This window comes from Monodelphis domestica, chromosome 7 (assembly GCF_027887165.1).
Source record: "Monodelphis domestica isolate mMonDom1 chromosome 7, mMonDom1.pri, whole genome shotgun sequence".
NCBI lineage: Eukaryota > Metazoa > Chordata > Mammalia > Didelphimorphia > Didelphidae > Monodelphis > Monodelphis domestica.
Genome location: NC_077233.1, coordinates 66,064,017 through 66,081,861, shown reverse-complemented (window position 1 = coordinate 66,081,861; position 17,845 = coordinate 66,064,017). Strand labels below are relative to the sequence as shown.

The 17,845-nt window shown below is 43.3% G+C and overlaps 1 protein-coding gene and 1 long non-coding RNA gene across 2 annotated transcripts in view; one reads left to right on the top strand and one right to left on the bottom strand.

Moving 5' to 3' along the window:
* WNT7A (Wnt family member 7A) overlaps positions 1 to 10,186 on the top strand; it is a 93,058-nt gene extending 82,872 nt beyond the window's left edge. Inside the window, exon 4 of the mRNA XM_056804790.1 lies at positions 5,505 to 10,186. Within this exon, the coding sequence (XP_056660768.1) occupies positions 5,505 to 5,984 (480 nt within the window). The 3' untranslated portion in view covers positions 5,985 to 10,186. The remainder of the gene's footprint in view (positions 1 to 5,504) is intronic.
* Positions 10,187 to 15,936: 5,750 nt separating this feature from the next.
* On the bottom strand, positions 15,937 to 17,129 carry LOC130455363 (uncharacterized). The gene is made up of 2 exons (XR_008913280.1): positions 16,903 to 17,129; positions 15,937 to 16,254 (listed from the first exon to the last, which is right to left on the bottom strand). It is a non-coding gene; the product is annotated as an uncharacterized LOC130455363 (long non-coding RNA).
* Positions 17,130 to 17,845: the final 716 nt, after the last annotated feature.

Genomic DNA, 17,845 nt, shown 5'->3' with positions numbered 1-17,845 from the left:
CTTGAGGGCAAGGATTGGACTTTTCTTTTTTGTCTGTTTCTGCATCCCTAGCACCTAGTGCAATGCTGTGCACACACTACATAATTAATAACCATTGTGGAATTGGATCCAACAGTGCCATGAAGCAGGCAGTGCTAACATTATTTTATCTGACACCTCCAATCTAGTCCCATTCCATATGGAGGTGATCCTGGGATCTGGGAGGTTGCATACTCAAGTCTATCAAAGTAGAGCATTTGACCATGATGGACCCAGTGACAGACTCCATATGTTAGAGCAAGAAGTATGTCAGTGGGGAAAGAGCACTGCCTTAAGAGTCTGAGGATCTAGGCTCTCCTGCCTCGATTGCTTCTGGCCTGCATGATCCTGGGTCAGCTGCTCAGCATCCTTGACTCTAACTTTGCTCATCTGTAAAAAGATGGACTGAATGCCCTCTGTGGTCTCCTCTGGCTTGTGATTTATGACCCATGATCAAGCCTCTCTTAGTCTAAGTAGCATTAGAGAGTGGGAAAAGCAGAAAGAAGCAGACTTGGAAGACCTTGGTTGGAATGATGACTTCATTATTTACTCCTTGTATGTCTATGGGCAAATCATTACCTCTCTGGGCCATAGCTTTTGCATCTACAAAATGAGTTGATTGAACTTGATGACCTCTAAGGATTGCTCCAGGGAGCTAGGTGGTACAGTGGATAGAGTACCAGACTTGGAGTTAGGAAGACTCATCTTCCCAAGTTCAAATCTGCCCTCAGGCATGCACTTGCTAGCTGTGTGACCCTGGGCATGTCATTTAACCTTGTTTGCCTTAGTTTCCTCATCTGTCAAATGAGCCAGAGAAGGAAATGGCATACCACTGTAGTATCTTTGCCAAGGAAACCCCAAATGGGGTCATGAAGTGTTGGACACGACTGAACAACAACAAGAAGGACCCCTACAGCTCTAAATACTATGATTATCATCAGAAAAAAGGTAGTCACCAAGGAATGAATGAGTATATGTTAGCCATAGTAACTCACAAAGAGTATCTGGGGGGCATGGGGGTGGTGGAGAGAGAAGGTTGTGATCTGCATCAGTGGAGCGAATGGCCATTCTGATGAAATTACAGATTTTTTTCCCCTCAAGTATTGCAATCCGTCCATCAGTAGGTAATCATAAGAATCTACTATGCTAGGTTCTGAGGATGCAACTTAAAAAATGAAACAACTCATAGTGTCGTAATTAGAGAGGTAACAAATACACATGTAATGTATCTATATAGTGTGGATTTATATGTGTGTGCACATACTATATATGTGTGTATTATATATGTTCACAAAGGTATGTATATATACACATATATATCCATGCATATAGATTTGTATATATATATATACACACGTATATCTGTGCATATACATGTGTATATACTGATATATTTATGTGTGTATGTATGTGTATATATTTACCGGTGCCCACATGTATATATTTGTGCATGCATGTGCACACATGTGTTTATACATGCCTACACATTTGTGTCTGGGTATTTGAGTGCAGATGTATGCATGTATGTAAAGCACTAATATAAAGTTAACAAATATGAATATATACAAAGTAGTTAAATGCAAGGTAGTTTGGGAGGAAGGGCATTAACAATTAGGGGATCAGGAAGGGTTTCATGCCAAGGATGATGTTTCTTTGATGTTCATCTTAGAGGAAGAGAAGGACTATATGAGGCAGAGGGAAGGAGGAGGTACATCCCAGGCATTTGGGATGGAAAGTGCAAAGGTGTGGAGAGGAGAGGTTGAGTGTCAAGTACGAGGAGCAGAGAAAAGGCCAGTGAGTCAATTTGCTTGCTTCACAGAGGGCAGCGAGTCCAATGAGTCTAGAAAGGTAGATTGGGGCTAGATTGGGTAGGATATTAAAGCTAAACAAAGCATTTTATATTTGATTGTAGAGGCAATAGGAAGCCCTGAGAGTTGATCTGATTGAGTAGGGGAATTACATGGTCACATCCACACTTATGGAAAATTATTTTCATAGCATTGCGTAGACTGAAGTGGAGTGGGAAGAAATTTGAGGCAGAGTGACCAGTTAGAAGGATGTTGTAATCATCTAGGTGAAAAGACTTGAACTAAGGTGGTAGCTGTGTGAATGGATAGACTCAGTTAAATGTGAGATGTGGTAAAGAGAGAAATGGCAAGATTTGGCAACTGATGGGCTATATGGGGTGAGGGGGGAGTTAGGAGGACAGGACTATGCCTAGATTGTGAACCTGGGAGATTGGAAGGAAGGGTATGTTTGGAAGGTAAGAGGGATTGGAGGAAAAGATGGGAGTTTAAGATGGATATCCAGCTTGAAGTTTCCAGTAGGTACTTAATTAGTGATGTTGGACTGAAGCTGAGGGTAGAGTCTGGGGCTAGATGTAGAAATGTTGGAATCATCCCATGGGAGATTATGAGGTTCCCAAGAAATAAAGAGAAGAGAAGACCATGCTGGTGCAGGGGTGGTGCCCCTCCATCAGACAGCAGTCACTTCCTTCCTCTGCTATCTGGGGTAATGTTGGGGAGCTCACAGGCAACTTGAAGGTGGCGTGTTTGGCATGTGATCTCTAAAAGGTTTGCCAATGCTGGCCTAGAACATAAACTTAGGGAATATCCATAGATAAATATGGCAGGTGAAATAGATGATGAACAATGAAGAAGATTGATAATAATCTAATAATAATCAGCCTAATAAATAGGAATGAAAGCAGGAGAGAGGAGTGTTTCAGAATACTTGAAAGGAGACAGTATCCAGGAGGAGAGAGAGTGGTCAACAGGGTCAAAGGCAGCAAATAGATGGAGAAGGATTAGAACTGAGAAAAGACCATCCTAAAAGCCAGATTCTCCATTATGTTGTACTAACTGACTCCAATGAACCAGAACCTAACTTACTGAAAGGGGCTACTGGATAGAGTGCTTAACCTGCAGTCAGGAAGACTCATCTTTTGGGGTTTTAATCTGATCGCAGACACTTCCTAGCTGTGTGAACCTGGGCAACTCACTTAAACCTGTTTGCCTCAGTTTCCTTCTCTGTAAAATGATCTGGAGAGGGAAATGGCACACTAGTTCTATATCTTTGCCAAGAAAACCCTAAATGGATGGAGTTACAAAGAGTGGATCATGAAACCAATCAGCAACAAACTTAACAGTCTTTAATTAGGTGGATTCTCCCCCTGCTCTGCAGTTAGGAGAAAGGGCAAATCCTAGGAAAAGAAACTGATAGCACTAACATGTATGTTAGCAGGGTGCCTGACATAATAAGTCCTTAATAAATGTTTGTTGACTTGCATCGACTTGACATCACCCATAGGATGTCCTAGATTGGCTTTCTAGAAAACAGAAGTAAAGACACTGGATGAAAATTTAGAGGCAGAGGCAAATGTAAAACTTCCTAATAATTCAAGCTGTCCCAAAATGGAATGGCCCTCCACTTTGGAGAGGGGAAGGGAGGGGGAGGAGGAGAAAGAGGTTCCCAGGTTTAGAAATTGGGGAGTAAAGGCTGAATGATCACTTGTCAGGTATCTTGTAGGGGGAATTCTTTTTTGTGTACACATTGCATTTGATGGAGGTTGAGGTCCCTTCTACCTTTGACATTCTGTTATTCTGTATCACTCATCTTCAAACTGATAGCCCTAAGGGCTTACACTATCTTTAGTTAGTTAACAAAGTTACATACAGCCAAACTTTGTTGATGAAAGTAGGAACATTGGACTGAAGACATTTTTACAAGAATTTTCAACAAATGTTGAGTTTTAAAAGGGTTCCCCAATTGTCCCCAAGTTAACCAGGATATTAAATTAACCAGAGCCCTGGACTTTCCATTTAGCGGAAAGTTTTCTATGATTGGTTGGGCATTGGGGATGGGAAAAAAATGACTATGACATGAGACCAGGTGGTCTAGTGCAAAGAGCTCTCGATTTGGCCCTTTGAAATTGGGTTGGATCTGCCACTTATTACATGTGTGAACTTGGTCAAATATCTTCACTCCTCCAGGCCTCATTCTCCTCATTTGTAAAATGAAAGAGTTGGACCATAAATTCCTTTGGCAGTCTAGGGAAGTCTATGGAGCCTTTAGCAGAATAATATTTTCAATGCATAAAGCAAAATGTCCAAGTTTACAAAGGAAACCAGTTCTATTGAAATATAGTCATCAGCATATTTTTAAAAAACAATAAGTTTAAGATGGGATCTCAACCAAGTTAAGAACCCTGGACTAGATGATGTAAAAGGCATCTTCTAGTTTATAATCTAGGATTCTTGAATGCTATCATCTCCTTGAGAGGAGAGACTGTCTTTTGCCTCTTTATGTATTCGCAGTACTTAGCACAGTGCTTGGGAACATGGTAGGCACTTAAATATTTATTGACTGACTGACTATGATCCTGTTCAAATTTAGATTTTTCCACACTTTTGAAAGTTTCACAGAAAATATCTAAAAAAGGTATCTGGGAAGGTTTCATTCATTTCTGTCAAAGGGAAGAATAAAGGATTAATTGACACATGCAGGTCATTTCTAGACAAAGACTTCTCTGCAATATCTAAAAGCAGAATGTAGCTCTACTGAATCTGTCCTAGGAGCCAACCTACCCAATCTTGTTACCAACTAGCTGTGGCACACAGCCCTTTAAATATCTCTGTGTCTCATTTTGCCTGTCTATAAAACAAGTGGATTGGGGGCAGCTAGGTGGCTCAGGGTCTAGAGATAGGAGATCTTGGTTCAAATCTAGCCTCAGACATTTACTACCTATGCGACCCTGGGCAAGTCACTGAACCCCATTGCCTAGCCCTTCTGCCTTGGAACCAATACTTACTATCAATTCTAAGATGGAAAGTAAGTACTTAAAACAATTGGACTAAGTAATTGACCCCTCACCTCCCTCAGGACCTTTTCTAGCTGGAACATTCCATGTTCTTGGGTTCACTGCTGCCCTGATATTCTCTGTTTCAAGATTTAACATTCTATATTCCTCTGAGCACTCATACTTTTCATCAGTGTTCCTAGGATAAATTCAGAATTAAAAGATGGAGAAAAGTCTCTACAAATATGGGAGAACAGGGAATGATTGTAGGTGTGCAAGGAAGGTCTAGTCTTCTGGCTCCAATTAAATGATTGTTATGTCTCTCTCTCTCTCTCTCTCTCTCTCTCTCTCTCTCTCTCTCTCTCTCTCTCTCTCTCTCTCTTTCTCTCTTTCTCTCTTTCCCCTTCCTTCCCTCCCTCTCTCCTTCTCTCTCTCAATCCCTCTCTTTTCTGTCTTTTTCTCTCCCTCCTTCTCTCCTCCTTTCCTTTCCTTTCCTTCCCTTCCCTTCCCTTCCCTTCCCTTCCCTTCTCTTCTCTCTCTCTCTCTCTCTCTCTCTCTCTCTCTCTCTCTCTTCTCTCTCCCCCTTCCTCTCCCCCTCTATCTCCATCTACCTTTCTCCTCTTCCCTCTCCCCCACTCTCTCTCTTTCTCTTTCTATTTCTCTTGGCCTCTCCTTTCTCTTTCTGCAGATTCTAGAAGAGAATATGAAGCTGGAGTGTAAATGCCATGGGGTGTCAGGTTCGTGCACCACTAAAACATGCTGGACAACGCTGCCCAAGTTCCGTGAGCTGGGCTACATCCTGAAGGACAAGTACAACGAGGCGGTGCACGTAGAGCCTGTTCGAGCCAGCCGCAACAAGCGACCCACCTTCCTCAAGATCAAGAAACCCTTATCTTACCGCAAGCCCATGGACACGGATCTGGTATACATCGAGAAGTCGCCCAACTACTGCGAGGAAGACCCTGCCACAGGCAGTGTGGGGACCCAGGGCCGCATGTGCAACAAGACCGCCCCGCAGGCCAGTGGCTGTGACCTCATGTGCTGTGGCCGTGGCTACAACACCCACCAGTACGCACGCGTGTGGCAATGTAATTGCAAATTCCACTGGTGTTGTTATGTGAAGTGTAACACGTGCAGTGAACGGACAGAAGTGTACACCTGTAAGTGAGCTGGGAGGGTTGGGGAGATACTGGGCAACTGGGTGGGTGAGGGGGACGTGGACAGAAAGGGGCAGGGGACAGCCACTGCCTGGCCACCCTTCCATTCTCCCCCTCGCCATCCCACGACCCACAGAGAAATGAAAAAGATGGGGAAAACCGAGGAAGACGGTTGCACATGATCTGGCCTGCCCTCACCATCCACCTGGCCTCTTCCAAAAGACCAGCTTTGGGCGGAGATTTTTTTTCTGACTTCTCCCAGGGAAGCTGGGACATTCCCTGTCAGACCCAAGAGAAGAACAGAGAGCGGCCAACTCCCTCCACGAGTATATTCGGCCACTAAGACACTGGAGTCACTGTGGGCCCAGGCGGCTTTAGGCAGACCACCAGGTTGGGCCAGGCCCAGCCCCCCGGCTCAAGGGGTCAGCCTCCCCCTGGGAACAAATGGCTCCATCTGCACAGTGACTGTTTGTTCACCAGGAATCGAATGTGGCAAGAAGCACTGGAACGATGAGAAAATCTTTGCACGGGTCATCAGTACCCCAGTGTGAATAATTCCTGCAGAGGGCTGCCCACCAGGCACAGTGCAGCCTCGGAACCTCTGGGCTGGTTTTCATCTCATTCAAGTCACTTCAGCAAACACGGCTTTGCTCCTGCTGGTGTACTTTGGCTAGAAACAACATGGCCTTCCTTTGAGCTGCCATTTTTTTTTTTAAAGCAGGGACGTTAGGCGCCTGGGCTTACTAATAGCAATATTTAACAATTTATTCAGATAAAAAATAATATTAATTTATTTAATTAAAAGGACTCTACCACCGCTTGGAAAAAATTCTGCAATCAAAGTACGCTCCTTGCTTTCTTTGTGGAATAATTTTGTCATCTGGGCAAGGAACAATTGGAAATGTACATAGTTATTCTTTATGCAGATTATTTCTACTAGTTGATTTTGCAAGTTGTTTCTTGCAATCCTAGATGTTTAAGTATAAAAGCAGGCATCTTTTTACATATATATATTTTTTGCTGTTTGCTGCTAGTTGTCTGGAACCTCAAGTTGGCATTAATCTTGAGATCTTTCCCCCCTACCCCCTGCCAGGTAAGACTCGCCATCCTGAAAATCCAGTTTGAGATGCCTATACAGAGAAACAGAAATTAACTCCAGACAATTTCCGTCTTTTGGAAAATGACCCATAGGATAAGAGAGTATATTTTGTAAGAGACTATTTTTATATGAATATTTTATTTATACTATGTTTGCCTGTATCATGCTATAACCTGTTCTACTACTCAAACCAGGCAGCCATCTCATCCTGTTTATCAGAGGAAGGCTGCTAAGGCCTTGGGATGGAGGAGGATGGAGCTCAGAGCCCAAATGGCTCTCTTCCCCTCCTATCACACAAACCCCCTCTTGGGATCCAATTTGCCAAGCGTGCAAAAGATCCTTTGGTCACATGGTTCAAAGGCGTGATTGGTATTAACAGGATACTCTCTGAGCCCATTTGGAGGAAGAAAAAAAAAGCCAACCCCAACAAATTTAAGTTCCCCCCCCTTGTGGCCTGGGTCAGTCAACTGTGGCCCTGTGATTAGCAAAGGCAGTGGGTGTACTGGCCCTGAAATCCCCACATTGTGGGACTGTCACAATGGATCGGATCAGCCCAGATCAGCAGGCTTGGACGTTGCCGACCAGACTAACACACACACACAAAACTGCCTCCCATAGACAGCGATTACCCTAGAACCCCATTTTAATGATGAAATGGGTTTGCAGACATGCCTTTGAGTCCCGACTTTCTACCAATATTTCCTTAGAGGACTTTTTCATAAGACACTAAAATATCCCTTTGAAACATAGGACGTTCAACCAATCCACGTTGAGGTTCCTCAGCCTCTTTCCAGGCAGCTGCAGCCCCAACGTGGTTGGCTTGGAGAGTGCCCTGTCCAAGACAAAGTGCAAACCATCCGGGGCACATTGAGAAAGTCGGCTCTCTCTTCTCCCATCTTCTCCTGTCCTCCTTTTGCCTTTTCTTCTCTGGGAGAGGCACTCAGGAGTTAGAAAGGGCAAGTGTCTACATCATGGAAGCTCTTCTCTCTCCAATCTAGCCTGGCTCTCCAGCCTCTCACATTCATTGCTTCCCAAGCTCTCATTTGAAGAAGGTCTCATTTGGGAGAGTGTAGACATGATGCAATGAAAAGAACCTTGAATTTGGAGACCTGGATTGGAATCCTGGCTCTGCTGCTTAATTCCCATGTAAGTCACCTTTCTTGAACCAGTCCCTTAACTTATGTAGTCCTCAGTTTCTGGATCTGCATCTGCATCTTTTGTGTCATGGCGGCTCCCTTGGGTGATTTGGTAAAAACTATGGACCCCCTTTTGAGAATAAAGCTTTTAATGAGTATAATACAATGCATAAGATTACCAAGAATAAAAACTATATTGAAAAAGTATACAAGCTTTATTTGAAAATGCAAGTTCACAGACCCCCAGGTGAAGAACCCCTGGATGAGGTGATCTCTTTTTCCCTTCTAGCCTTAAATACTGTGATTCCAAGAGGATTGGGCACCAAGTAGTTCACGTGTCTCTGTAGGTAGAAGTGCTTCCATACAGGGCTCTGGGTATTTGCTCATGCATAGGAGCAGAGGTTTTGAGCTGACGGGGACTTCAGAGATCATGTAGTCCAGAAATATCAAACTCATAGCCTGGAGTTGGGCTGAACCAGATTCAAATGTAATTGGGAAATATTGAACAAAATAAATAAAAATACAGTAGAACATAGATGATGTTATTATGTGCTTTTCTAAGTCATTATACTCCTATGAGGATCCTTATGTAGTTTAGTGGTCCCCCTTTATGTCTGAATTTGACCCTGCTGGTCTAATCCAACCCCCATTTTATAGATGACAAGTAGAAGACCAGAGAGAAGTGATTTGCCCAGGATCGTGGAGGATTTGAATTCACGTCTGTTGACTCCCAGATCCAGTGCTCCTTCTCCCACCCCATACGTGTTTATTTGGCCACATATCTCCACATCTGCATTTTCCTTTTCCTTTGTTTTTTTTCTGTGTCTTTTATCTATGAGTCCCATGTGTTTCTCTGTATTTGTCACTTCCTAATTTTTTCTGCAGTCAATGGAGTCCATTGGCGTCCTTCTCTTTTCACACACCCCACTTTTCCTCCTGGGATTTGGGAACTCTTTCCAGCTCCTGCTGGGGAAGGAATGGCCTTTTTGAAGACAAGACCCTAGTGGAGTGATTGTGTGCCTGGGGGAGCTGGTAGCTCTGGAACTCACTCCCTGGGGCTACTGGTTGATCCACAAAAATAGCCCTATGATCATGGTACTGGGAAGGACCATTGTGGAAGGAAGCATGGGGGTCCCCAAACCACACACCTTTCCGGGTTTGGTCATCTGATTAGGTGGGGTGTCTGGATAAAGCTTTTCTTGGAAAACAGATTCTTTGCTTCCTACAGAGTGTAATTAACCTCCAAACCTGGCGTTCTTCTGCACACCTGCCACCTCCACCCACCTAGTAGGCTTGTTTCCCCACCATTCAGCCCCAGGTGACCCCTATCAAATTGTCATTTACTTTCACAGTGGGGAGCGAGGGCCCCAGCCGAGCGTGTAATTAAAAGAATGAAAGTATTTTTGGTAATAGGAAAGTTGTTATCTTGTCAGCTTGGTTATTTTCCTGCAAAAACATCACAGGCAGCTCTTGCTTTGGCTTTGGTGTTGGAGACACAATGGCAGACACTGCCCCCTCGGAGGCTATAGTCCGTCAAGGGCAAGGCCTGCTTAATCTGTGTACCCAAACACTGAGGATGTCTCCTGGGAGCAGCGTCCTGAGCTAAGCCTCCAACACACCCCTCCACCCTTTCTCTTAACACATCCCTCCACCCTCCCTCCCTCCCACATGCATACGGTCTCTCCCATCTCATCCTCCTTTGGAGTTAGGAATAGGGAGATAGATGCACAGCTAGTGGCTCTATCACCCGGAATCCTGGTGTTTGTTTGTGCCTGGGGCTTCAGTTTCCCCATCTGTAAAATGGGAATAATAATAGTTACCTACCTCACAGGGATGTTGTGAGGGTCCCTTCATTAATGTTTCTATGGCACTTTTAAGCTGCAAAGTGATGATGAGTTCTAAGTATTATTATAAGCTCCTTCAAAACACCCTTCTTCAAACACTTTTACTCACAGTAATAAACATTTGGATCTCTGTATGTTGAGAGTTTTCTTTTTCCTTCTGGTTCCTGCTGAAATGGCTTCCTTCCCTCCCCCTCTGTCCTCACTAAAAACAACAACAATAAATTGAAAATCCTAAAAATTAAAGAAGAAATGAACAAAACTGGGAGTAAAAGAACTATTGAATTAATAAATAAGACTAGGAGCTGGTACTTTGGAAAAACAAATAAAATTAAAAAAGGAAAGAAGAAAACCAAGTTAACAGTATCAAAGATGAAGAGGGTGACCTCACCTCCAATGAAGAGGAAATTAAGGTAATTAAAAACAACAACAATATAAAACAAAAAATGAAAACTGAAGGCATCAGTCAATACTTGAAAGTGGTTCTGAGAAAGGACCTCTATAAGGAGATGGTGTGTTGGGAAGTACGAGAATCCAAAGATCTGTGTTCTAGGCTCAGTTTGCCCCTTTCTTGCTATGCCACTTTGGATAATTCCCATCTGTGGGCCTCTCTTCTTTAAAAATGAAGAGGTTGGACCAAGTGTTATTTTCTAGCATCTTATGAAATTTCTGTTAAAGAAATGATTCATATCACCCTTTAGACATTCCTCAGACCCAGAGGAATCATTGGATCCAGGAAGCAGACAGCCTAGAAGATGCATGAAACAATGGAAAGAGGAATGCTCTGGAGTTGGAGGACCTCGATTTAAATCCTACCTCTGATATTTACTAGGTGACTTTGGACAAGTCCCTTGGCCTGAGTTCCCTCATCTGCAAAAATGAGGGGGTTGGACCAGATGGCCCATTCTGACCCGGAATCTATGATTAGACCTTTGGGATTCAATTTTGACTCAGTTACTCAGCATCTGGATGATCCTAGACAAGCCAGCCTTTTTGGTCAACTGAGATAATCTTTAAGGACCCTTACCAGCTTTAAATTCCATGATGACCTTTCCTATACCATTCATATTGTAAATGAGGAAACTGAGACCCAGCAGGGTGACATCAGTTTTAGGGTTCTCAGATGCTGGTGGTATGGAATAATACTACTACTAATAATAATAGCATTTACATAGTGCTTTAAGATTTACAAAGTGCTTTACATGTATCATCTCATTTGATTGTCTCAAAAGCTCTGATATGCCCAGGGTCAGATAGCCAAGTGTCTGATGCTATATTTGAAAGCAGGCCTTCCTGACTCTAAGGCCATCACTATCCACTGGGCACCCTAGCTACATATTTATAAAATGCTTAGTATGGTGCCTGGCTCAGAATAAATGATTAATAAGTCCTTCCTTCGTTCCTTCCTTCGTTCCTTCCTTCCTTCCTTCGTTCCTTCCTTCCTTCCTTCCTTCGTTCCTTCCTTCCTTCCTTCCTTCCTTCCTTCCTTCGTTCCTTCCTTCCTTCCTTCCTTCCTTCCTTCCTTCCTTCCTCTCTCTCTCTCTCTCTCTCTCTCTCTCTCTCTCTCTCTCTCTCTCTCTCTCTCTCTCTCTCTCCCTCTCTCCCTCTCTCTCTCTCTCTCTCTCTCTCTCTCTCTCTCTCTCTCTCTCTCTCTCTCTCTCTCTCTCTCTCTCTCTCTCTCCCCCTCTCTCTTTCCCTCTCTCCCTCTCCCTCTCTCTCCCTCTCTCCCTCCTTCCTTCCTTCCTTCCTTCCTTCCTTCCTTCCTTCCTTCCTTCCTTCCTTCCTTCCTTCCTTCCTTCCTTCCTTCCTTCCTTCCTTCCTTCCTTCCTTCCTTCCTCCTAATGATCAGAGTAGATAATTTGTACTCCAGAAAGAGCGATGGAGTTGGATGACAATACAATTACAGAACCCTACCACTTATTCACACACCCTGGCTGTTTCCTGCTTGGGGCCCCTTTGAAGATCTCAATAACAGTAAAATTCTCATTTGGGTAAGATTTTTAGGCAGATGAAACACCTTCCTCACAATAGCACTGTATAAGTGTTGTTATCCCCAATTTATGGAAGAGAAAAGTGAAGTTCTAAGGAATGTCATGAATTGCCCAAGATCCACGGAGCTAGCTAAAATTTGAACAGTTTTCTCCAAATTGCAATCCTGCTAAAACCCACATTTACATAATACTGATACTAATAGATCTGTGATGTCATTGGCATGTAGCATCCCTATTGAGATACTCCTCCCAAAGCAGATCTGTATCTTTTCTGCAGTTACCCAAGAGCTTTGAGAGGTGAAGAGATTTTCTCAGGAACACACAGCTTGTGTGTATCAGGGGCAAAATTGAACCCAGCTCCACTTTACAGATGAGGAAATTGAACCCTAATAAAGTTTAGTGATTTACCCATAGGTCACACAGTTTGCAAATGTCAGAGCTCAGATTTGAACCCAAGAGCCTTTCTGTTACACTATACAATACTTGCCCTTTTCTAACCTGCTGAATGGGCTGAATTCAGATGTGTGTCCATGAGAGCTAAAACCCCAGCCAGTAAGCAGTGCTGTGAATGCACACTGGAAATTGGAAAAGCAGAATTCTGGCCTATAGGAGGCAGGGGTTGGAACCCACTTCATTCCAGTGCAGACAGAAGGCCTTTTCAGGGATCCCCTTGGGTCTCTGGTTGCTGACAGAGAGCAGGGGTTCCACTAGCACTGGTGGGGACCCAGCCCCCCAATCTGTGAAGGATGCTGCCTTGCAGAGACTGGGCCTGGTCCATTGTTCTCCTTTTCTCCAGCCACAATGGCATCTCTTCCATTGACACAGCAACTACAGTTGCTAGGACAACGCCAACAGCCCATAGAGAATGCTGTCAAGCTGCTCAGAGAACCCTCCTCCTCCCTTAGCAAAATCGTCACGAAACCCAACAGGGCTTGGTTTTGTTTCTGCTGTTCATGCAAGGAGTGCGTGTGCACACACACACACATACACACACACACACACATACAAATGAGGAATTCAGGGGAAAATGCTAAAAAGGATTCCCATTCAGAGACCCCAGTGAAAATGCCAATAGAGAACCCATCCTCCTGTCCCTGTCCCAGCCTCCATTCATGGAATGTTGGCGCTGGGAGGAATCTTAGGGATTGTCCATTGCATCATTGAGAGCAGTTCCTCCCTCCCCGTATTTCTTAGAGTACTCTGGGTCTTTCTCCTTTAGCACCATCACCCAGGGTCACACAGCTAGGTGGTAAGAGCCTAGGATTTGAATCCAAGGGTCTTCGGACTCTGGCAGAGTCCGGCAGTCTTTCTACTACACCATTGGCATTGTCAACTTTGCATCATCCAATGTTTACATACCCGCCACACACCCTTCCTTCCCCCAGCCTCCTACCACTTCCAGCTTGAGACTATTAGTTCCTTCAGGTCGAGAACCATGCCATCTTTCCAACTTTTTTATCCTAGCGCTTTGCCCAATGGAAGTAAACGCTTGATAAAAAGTCTGTTCAATTGAATCAACAGCATCAGCATCACCACTACCACCACTGATTTCCAATTCAACAAATATTCATTCATTTATTTTTTTTTTAAACCCTTACCTTCCGTTTTGGAGTCATTACTGTGTATTGGCTCCAAGGCAGAAGAGTGGTAAGGGCTAGGCAATGGGGGTCAAGTGACTTGCCCAGGGTCACACAGCTGGGAAGTGTCAACAAATATTTATTAAGCATCTCATACATGCTAGGTACCAGGCTGAACTTTGGGATATTCAGGGTCTGTAGCACTTTAATAAGTGATTGTGTATTTATTGGTATAAAGAGAAAAATTAAGTAGTTCCTGACCTCAAAGTGCTTGTATTCCACTGGGGGAAAACCAGGGTCCAGGACAGGTAAATAAAAACAAGGTAATTTGAGGAGAGAGAGAGGAATAATTGAGGAGAATGTCAGGGAAGACTTCCCAGAGGAGGTGACATTTGAGTTGTGTTTTGAAAGCCAGAAAGATTTTGATAGGCAGACATATTGCGTTTCAGTCATGGAGGATAGTTCGTGTGAATGAATGGAGGACAGAAATGGAATGTCAAGTTCAGGGGGTTGCTAGTAAACCAGTTTGGCTGGAATATAAGAATCTGTGAACAAGAGAAATGTAACAGTGTTTAGTAAGGCTGAAGAATTCACAGTCAGGCTACAGGTTCTTGGTGGAACGTAGCCCAAGAACTCCAGCCTAGGAAGGTTGGGCAAGGGTCTCAGAAGGAGGGGAGAAATGGGGCATCCCCTTACTGAGCTGGCAGAGAGCTAGACATGCACACCATCGTCAGGGAAATCATCAACCGTGCACACATGGGCACAGAGCAATCTGCCTCCCCACACATGTACCCACACTCTTTCTTGTTTTGTGCCAACTCATCAGAGCCTGTGAATTTGTGGGGAGGGAAGCTCTCCCCACCATTCCAGATGACAACTTATTTATAACAGAGTGAAGGGAAGCTCATATAGTTTAGTGTGGGAGGTAGAATTAGAACCCACATCTCTATGGATTCAAATCCACCAGTGTACCACATTAACAGATATCATGCATATATGGAAAATGTTTTGGTCTGGATCTCTGATTTCATTTGCCTAGGGCACTACCTCCTTGTGAAGAAACTCTCTTCTGTCCCTGATTGGCAGCTTGCCTTTGCCTTTCAGGCTTAGAGAGTGGTTTGGGGCATAGTTAAGTGAACTACCCATGGTTGTTACCTGGCTAGTAAATGTCAGAGGCACATTTGTCCTCTGACTCTGAAGCCTTTAGCCATTGAACTCTACTGCCCTTCACATCTATAAGGAACAGAGCTAAGATTTCAAAGAATGGGGCAACTTCTGGTGAAGAGCTGCCCTCTCCCCCCCCCCCTTCATTTCCTTTTTAATTTTTCCATTTAAAAATTGTTTTTTAAAAATATTTCCCATGTTTATAGGGTTCATTTTCTTTTCCTCCCCTCTTCCCTCCCCCCTCCCAGAACCAACAAGCAATTCCACTGGGCTATACAAATGTTATCACTTATACCTATTTCCATATTATTCATTTTTGCAATAGAGCAATCTTTTAAAACCAAAACCCCAAATCCCATACCTATATAAACAAGTGATGTCATATGTTTTTCTTCTGTATTTCTGCTCCCATAGTTATTTCTCTTGATAAGGATAGCACTTTCTCACAAATCCCTCAGGATTGTCCTGGATTATTGCATTGCTACTAGTAGCAAAGTCCATCACATTGGATTATCCCACAGTGTTTCAGTCTCTTTGTACAGTGTTCTCTTGGTTCTGCTCATTTCACTCTGCATCAGTTCATGGAGAAAACTGCCCTCTTTTAATGTGGATTTTTTCATTTGTTTCACTAAAACTTTTTTTTGAATAAAAAATTTTATTTAATTAATTAATTAAGAATATTTCCCCATGATTATATGATTCATATTCTTTCCCTCCACCTCCTATAGCCAATGAGAAATCCCACTGGGTTTTCATGAAAACTTTTCAACATTGAATCTTAAAATCTACCACCACCAACAAAAAACATCTCCTCTTCCTGAGTTCAGATCTGGTCTCAGACTGGAGACCTTGGGCAAGTCACTCAATCTTGATTATTTCAGTTTCCTCATCTATAAAATAAGTTACAGAAGGAAATGACAATAACTTGTCAGAGGCAGGACTAAAACCCAGGTCTTCCTAACTCCATACTCAGACTACTATGCTAACACTGCCTCTCTCTCATCTCTGTGTGTTTCTGCATACATATATAAATGTGATATGGGCATATACACCATTTTATATATAATGCATATATGTATATATACACATATGTATTTATATACACACACATACAGATGGGATCACAAAGAGTCAAACATGGCTGAAAAAAACAGCTAAATGATAACAAAGCTTTATACACACACACACGTGTGTATGTATAATATTTAACCTTCATATATCACTTTAGATTCCCAAAGCACTTTACATGAATTATCTTGCCAGGCACGATGGTGCATGTCTCTAGCCCCTGCCCTGAGGAGGCTGAAGCTGGTGGATTTGCTTGAGTTGAGAGTTCTGAGTTATAGTAGGGTTAAACCCATTAGGTGTTGACTCCGTCTGGCACCAATATGGTGGACCTCTGGGCTGCCTGAGGATGTGCGATTCCCAAAGCTTTCATAATCAGCAGTGAAGGTGGGCTGTTGGACTTCCTGCCTGGGTAAGATAAGGAGACTATATTAGAAGTACAAACTAACCAAAAAACCATTTTATTCTTACCCCAACGTCAGTTGGTTAGTTCTTTCAGTTGTGTTTGATGCTTTATGACTCCATTTGGGGTTTTCTTGGCAAAGATACTGGAGTGATTTACCATTTTCTCTTCTAGCTCATTTTATAGATGAGGAAACTGAGGTAATCAAGGTTGAGTGACTTGCCCAAGGTCTCCCAGATTTGAACTCAGGAAGAGGAGTCTTTCTGATTCCAAGCCCAGTGCTCTATTCACTGTGTCACCTAGCTACCCATACAGCCCAGAAAGTGAGATACTATTATCACTTTTCCCATTTCGCAAATGAGGAAGGTTTAAATGACATGCCTAGGTTAGAAAGTCTACAAGACTCTAGGGCAAGATTAATTTGAATCTTCCTGACCAAAAGTCCAATGAATACTTTTTATTTCTGACTCTGTCACTGACTCCTCTCCTTTTCTTCTACCTGCTCCCCCAACACAGTTCTATCTTTGTAGCATTTTAAAATTCACCACAGTGACCAAATAGAGAGTGAGTAGAAGTACTGTCCCCATTTTAAAGATGAAGAAACTGAGTATCACAGAGATGAAAGAGATCACTTGCTCAAGGTATTAACTCACATAGTTGAACAAAAACCGAAGTCTCTTCACTCAGTTGGTTTAGTGTCCTGTTTCACTAAACCACTGGATTCACCAGAGAAGCCTGTATACATGAAAGCCGACATATGAGCAAGCACAAGACTCACATGATCCTAGAAACACATCCTAGCAGCCATGCCAATATCTTCACACATGCACACCTACATGTCCACATACATGTATAGTCACATGTAATTGTATGCACATGCAGGTACACTCACTCACCTACCCAACACATCTTGGCATCCCCATGGAAACACGTGGATCTGACTGCTACAAGCTCATTGGTAAGTCAGAACTGTGGAGCTCACAGACTGTTTTCTCATCACAATAGTCTTAGGAGTGATGTTCAGATTTCAAGGCCATCCCACAAGGGTTCATTTAACCCATCATGTACCTGACTGAGCCCCTGAATCCAAGAATCCTCTGAATCCAAGGGAGGATTCTTACTTCTTCGCCTCTCAAAATCCCAAGTCCAGAGCCATGAAGTCAGCCTACCATAGTGGAGAGAGCATTGAAATTGAAAATCAGAGGGTCTGGGTTTAGATCCTTTCTGATTCCTGGTGCTCTCTCCTCTGTGACGCCTAGGGATTCCTAGATGGTGAATCTTTGGTCTGTCTGTGAATACAAAAGCTCAGAAGACCAGAGTTCAAATTTGGCCTCAGACACTTCCTAGCTATTTGACCTTGGGCAAACCATTTAACTCTGTTTGCCTCAGTTTCTTTATCTGTGAGAAGATTTGAAGAAGGAAATGGCAAACTACCACAATATCTTTGCCAAGAAAACCCCAAACAGGGTCATGAAGAGTCAAATATTATGAAAAACGAACAACAACAAAGTCTTGTTCTAGCTCTAGGTCTAATTCTTTGAGAGTCCTCTAAGCCTTGAGTCATGGATTCCTTTGAATCATAGATCCTGGGCCTCC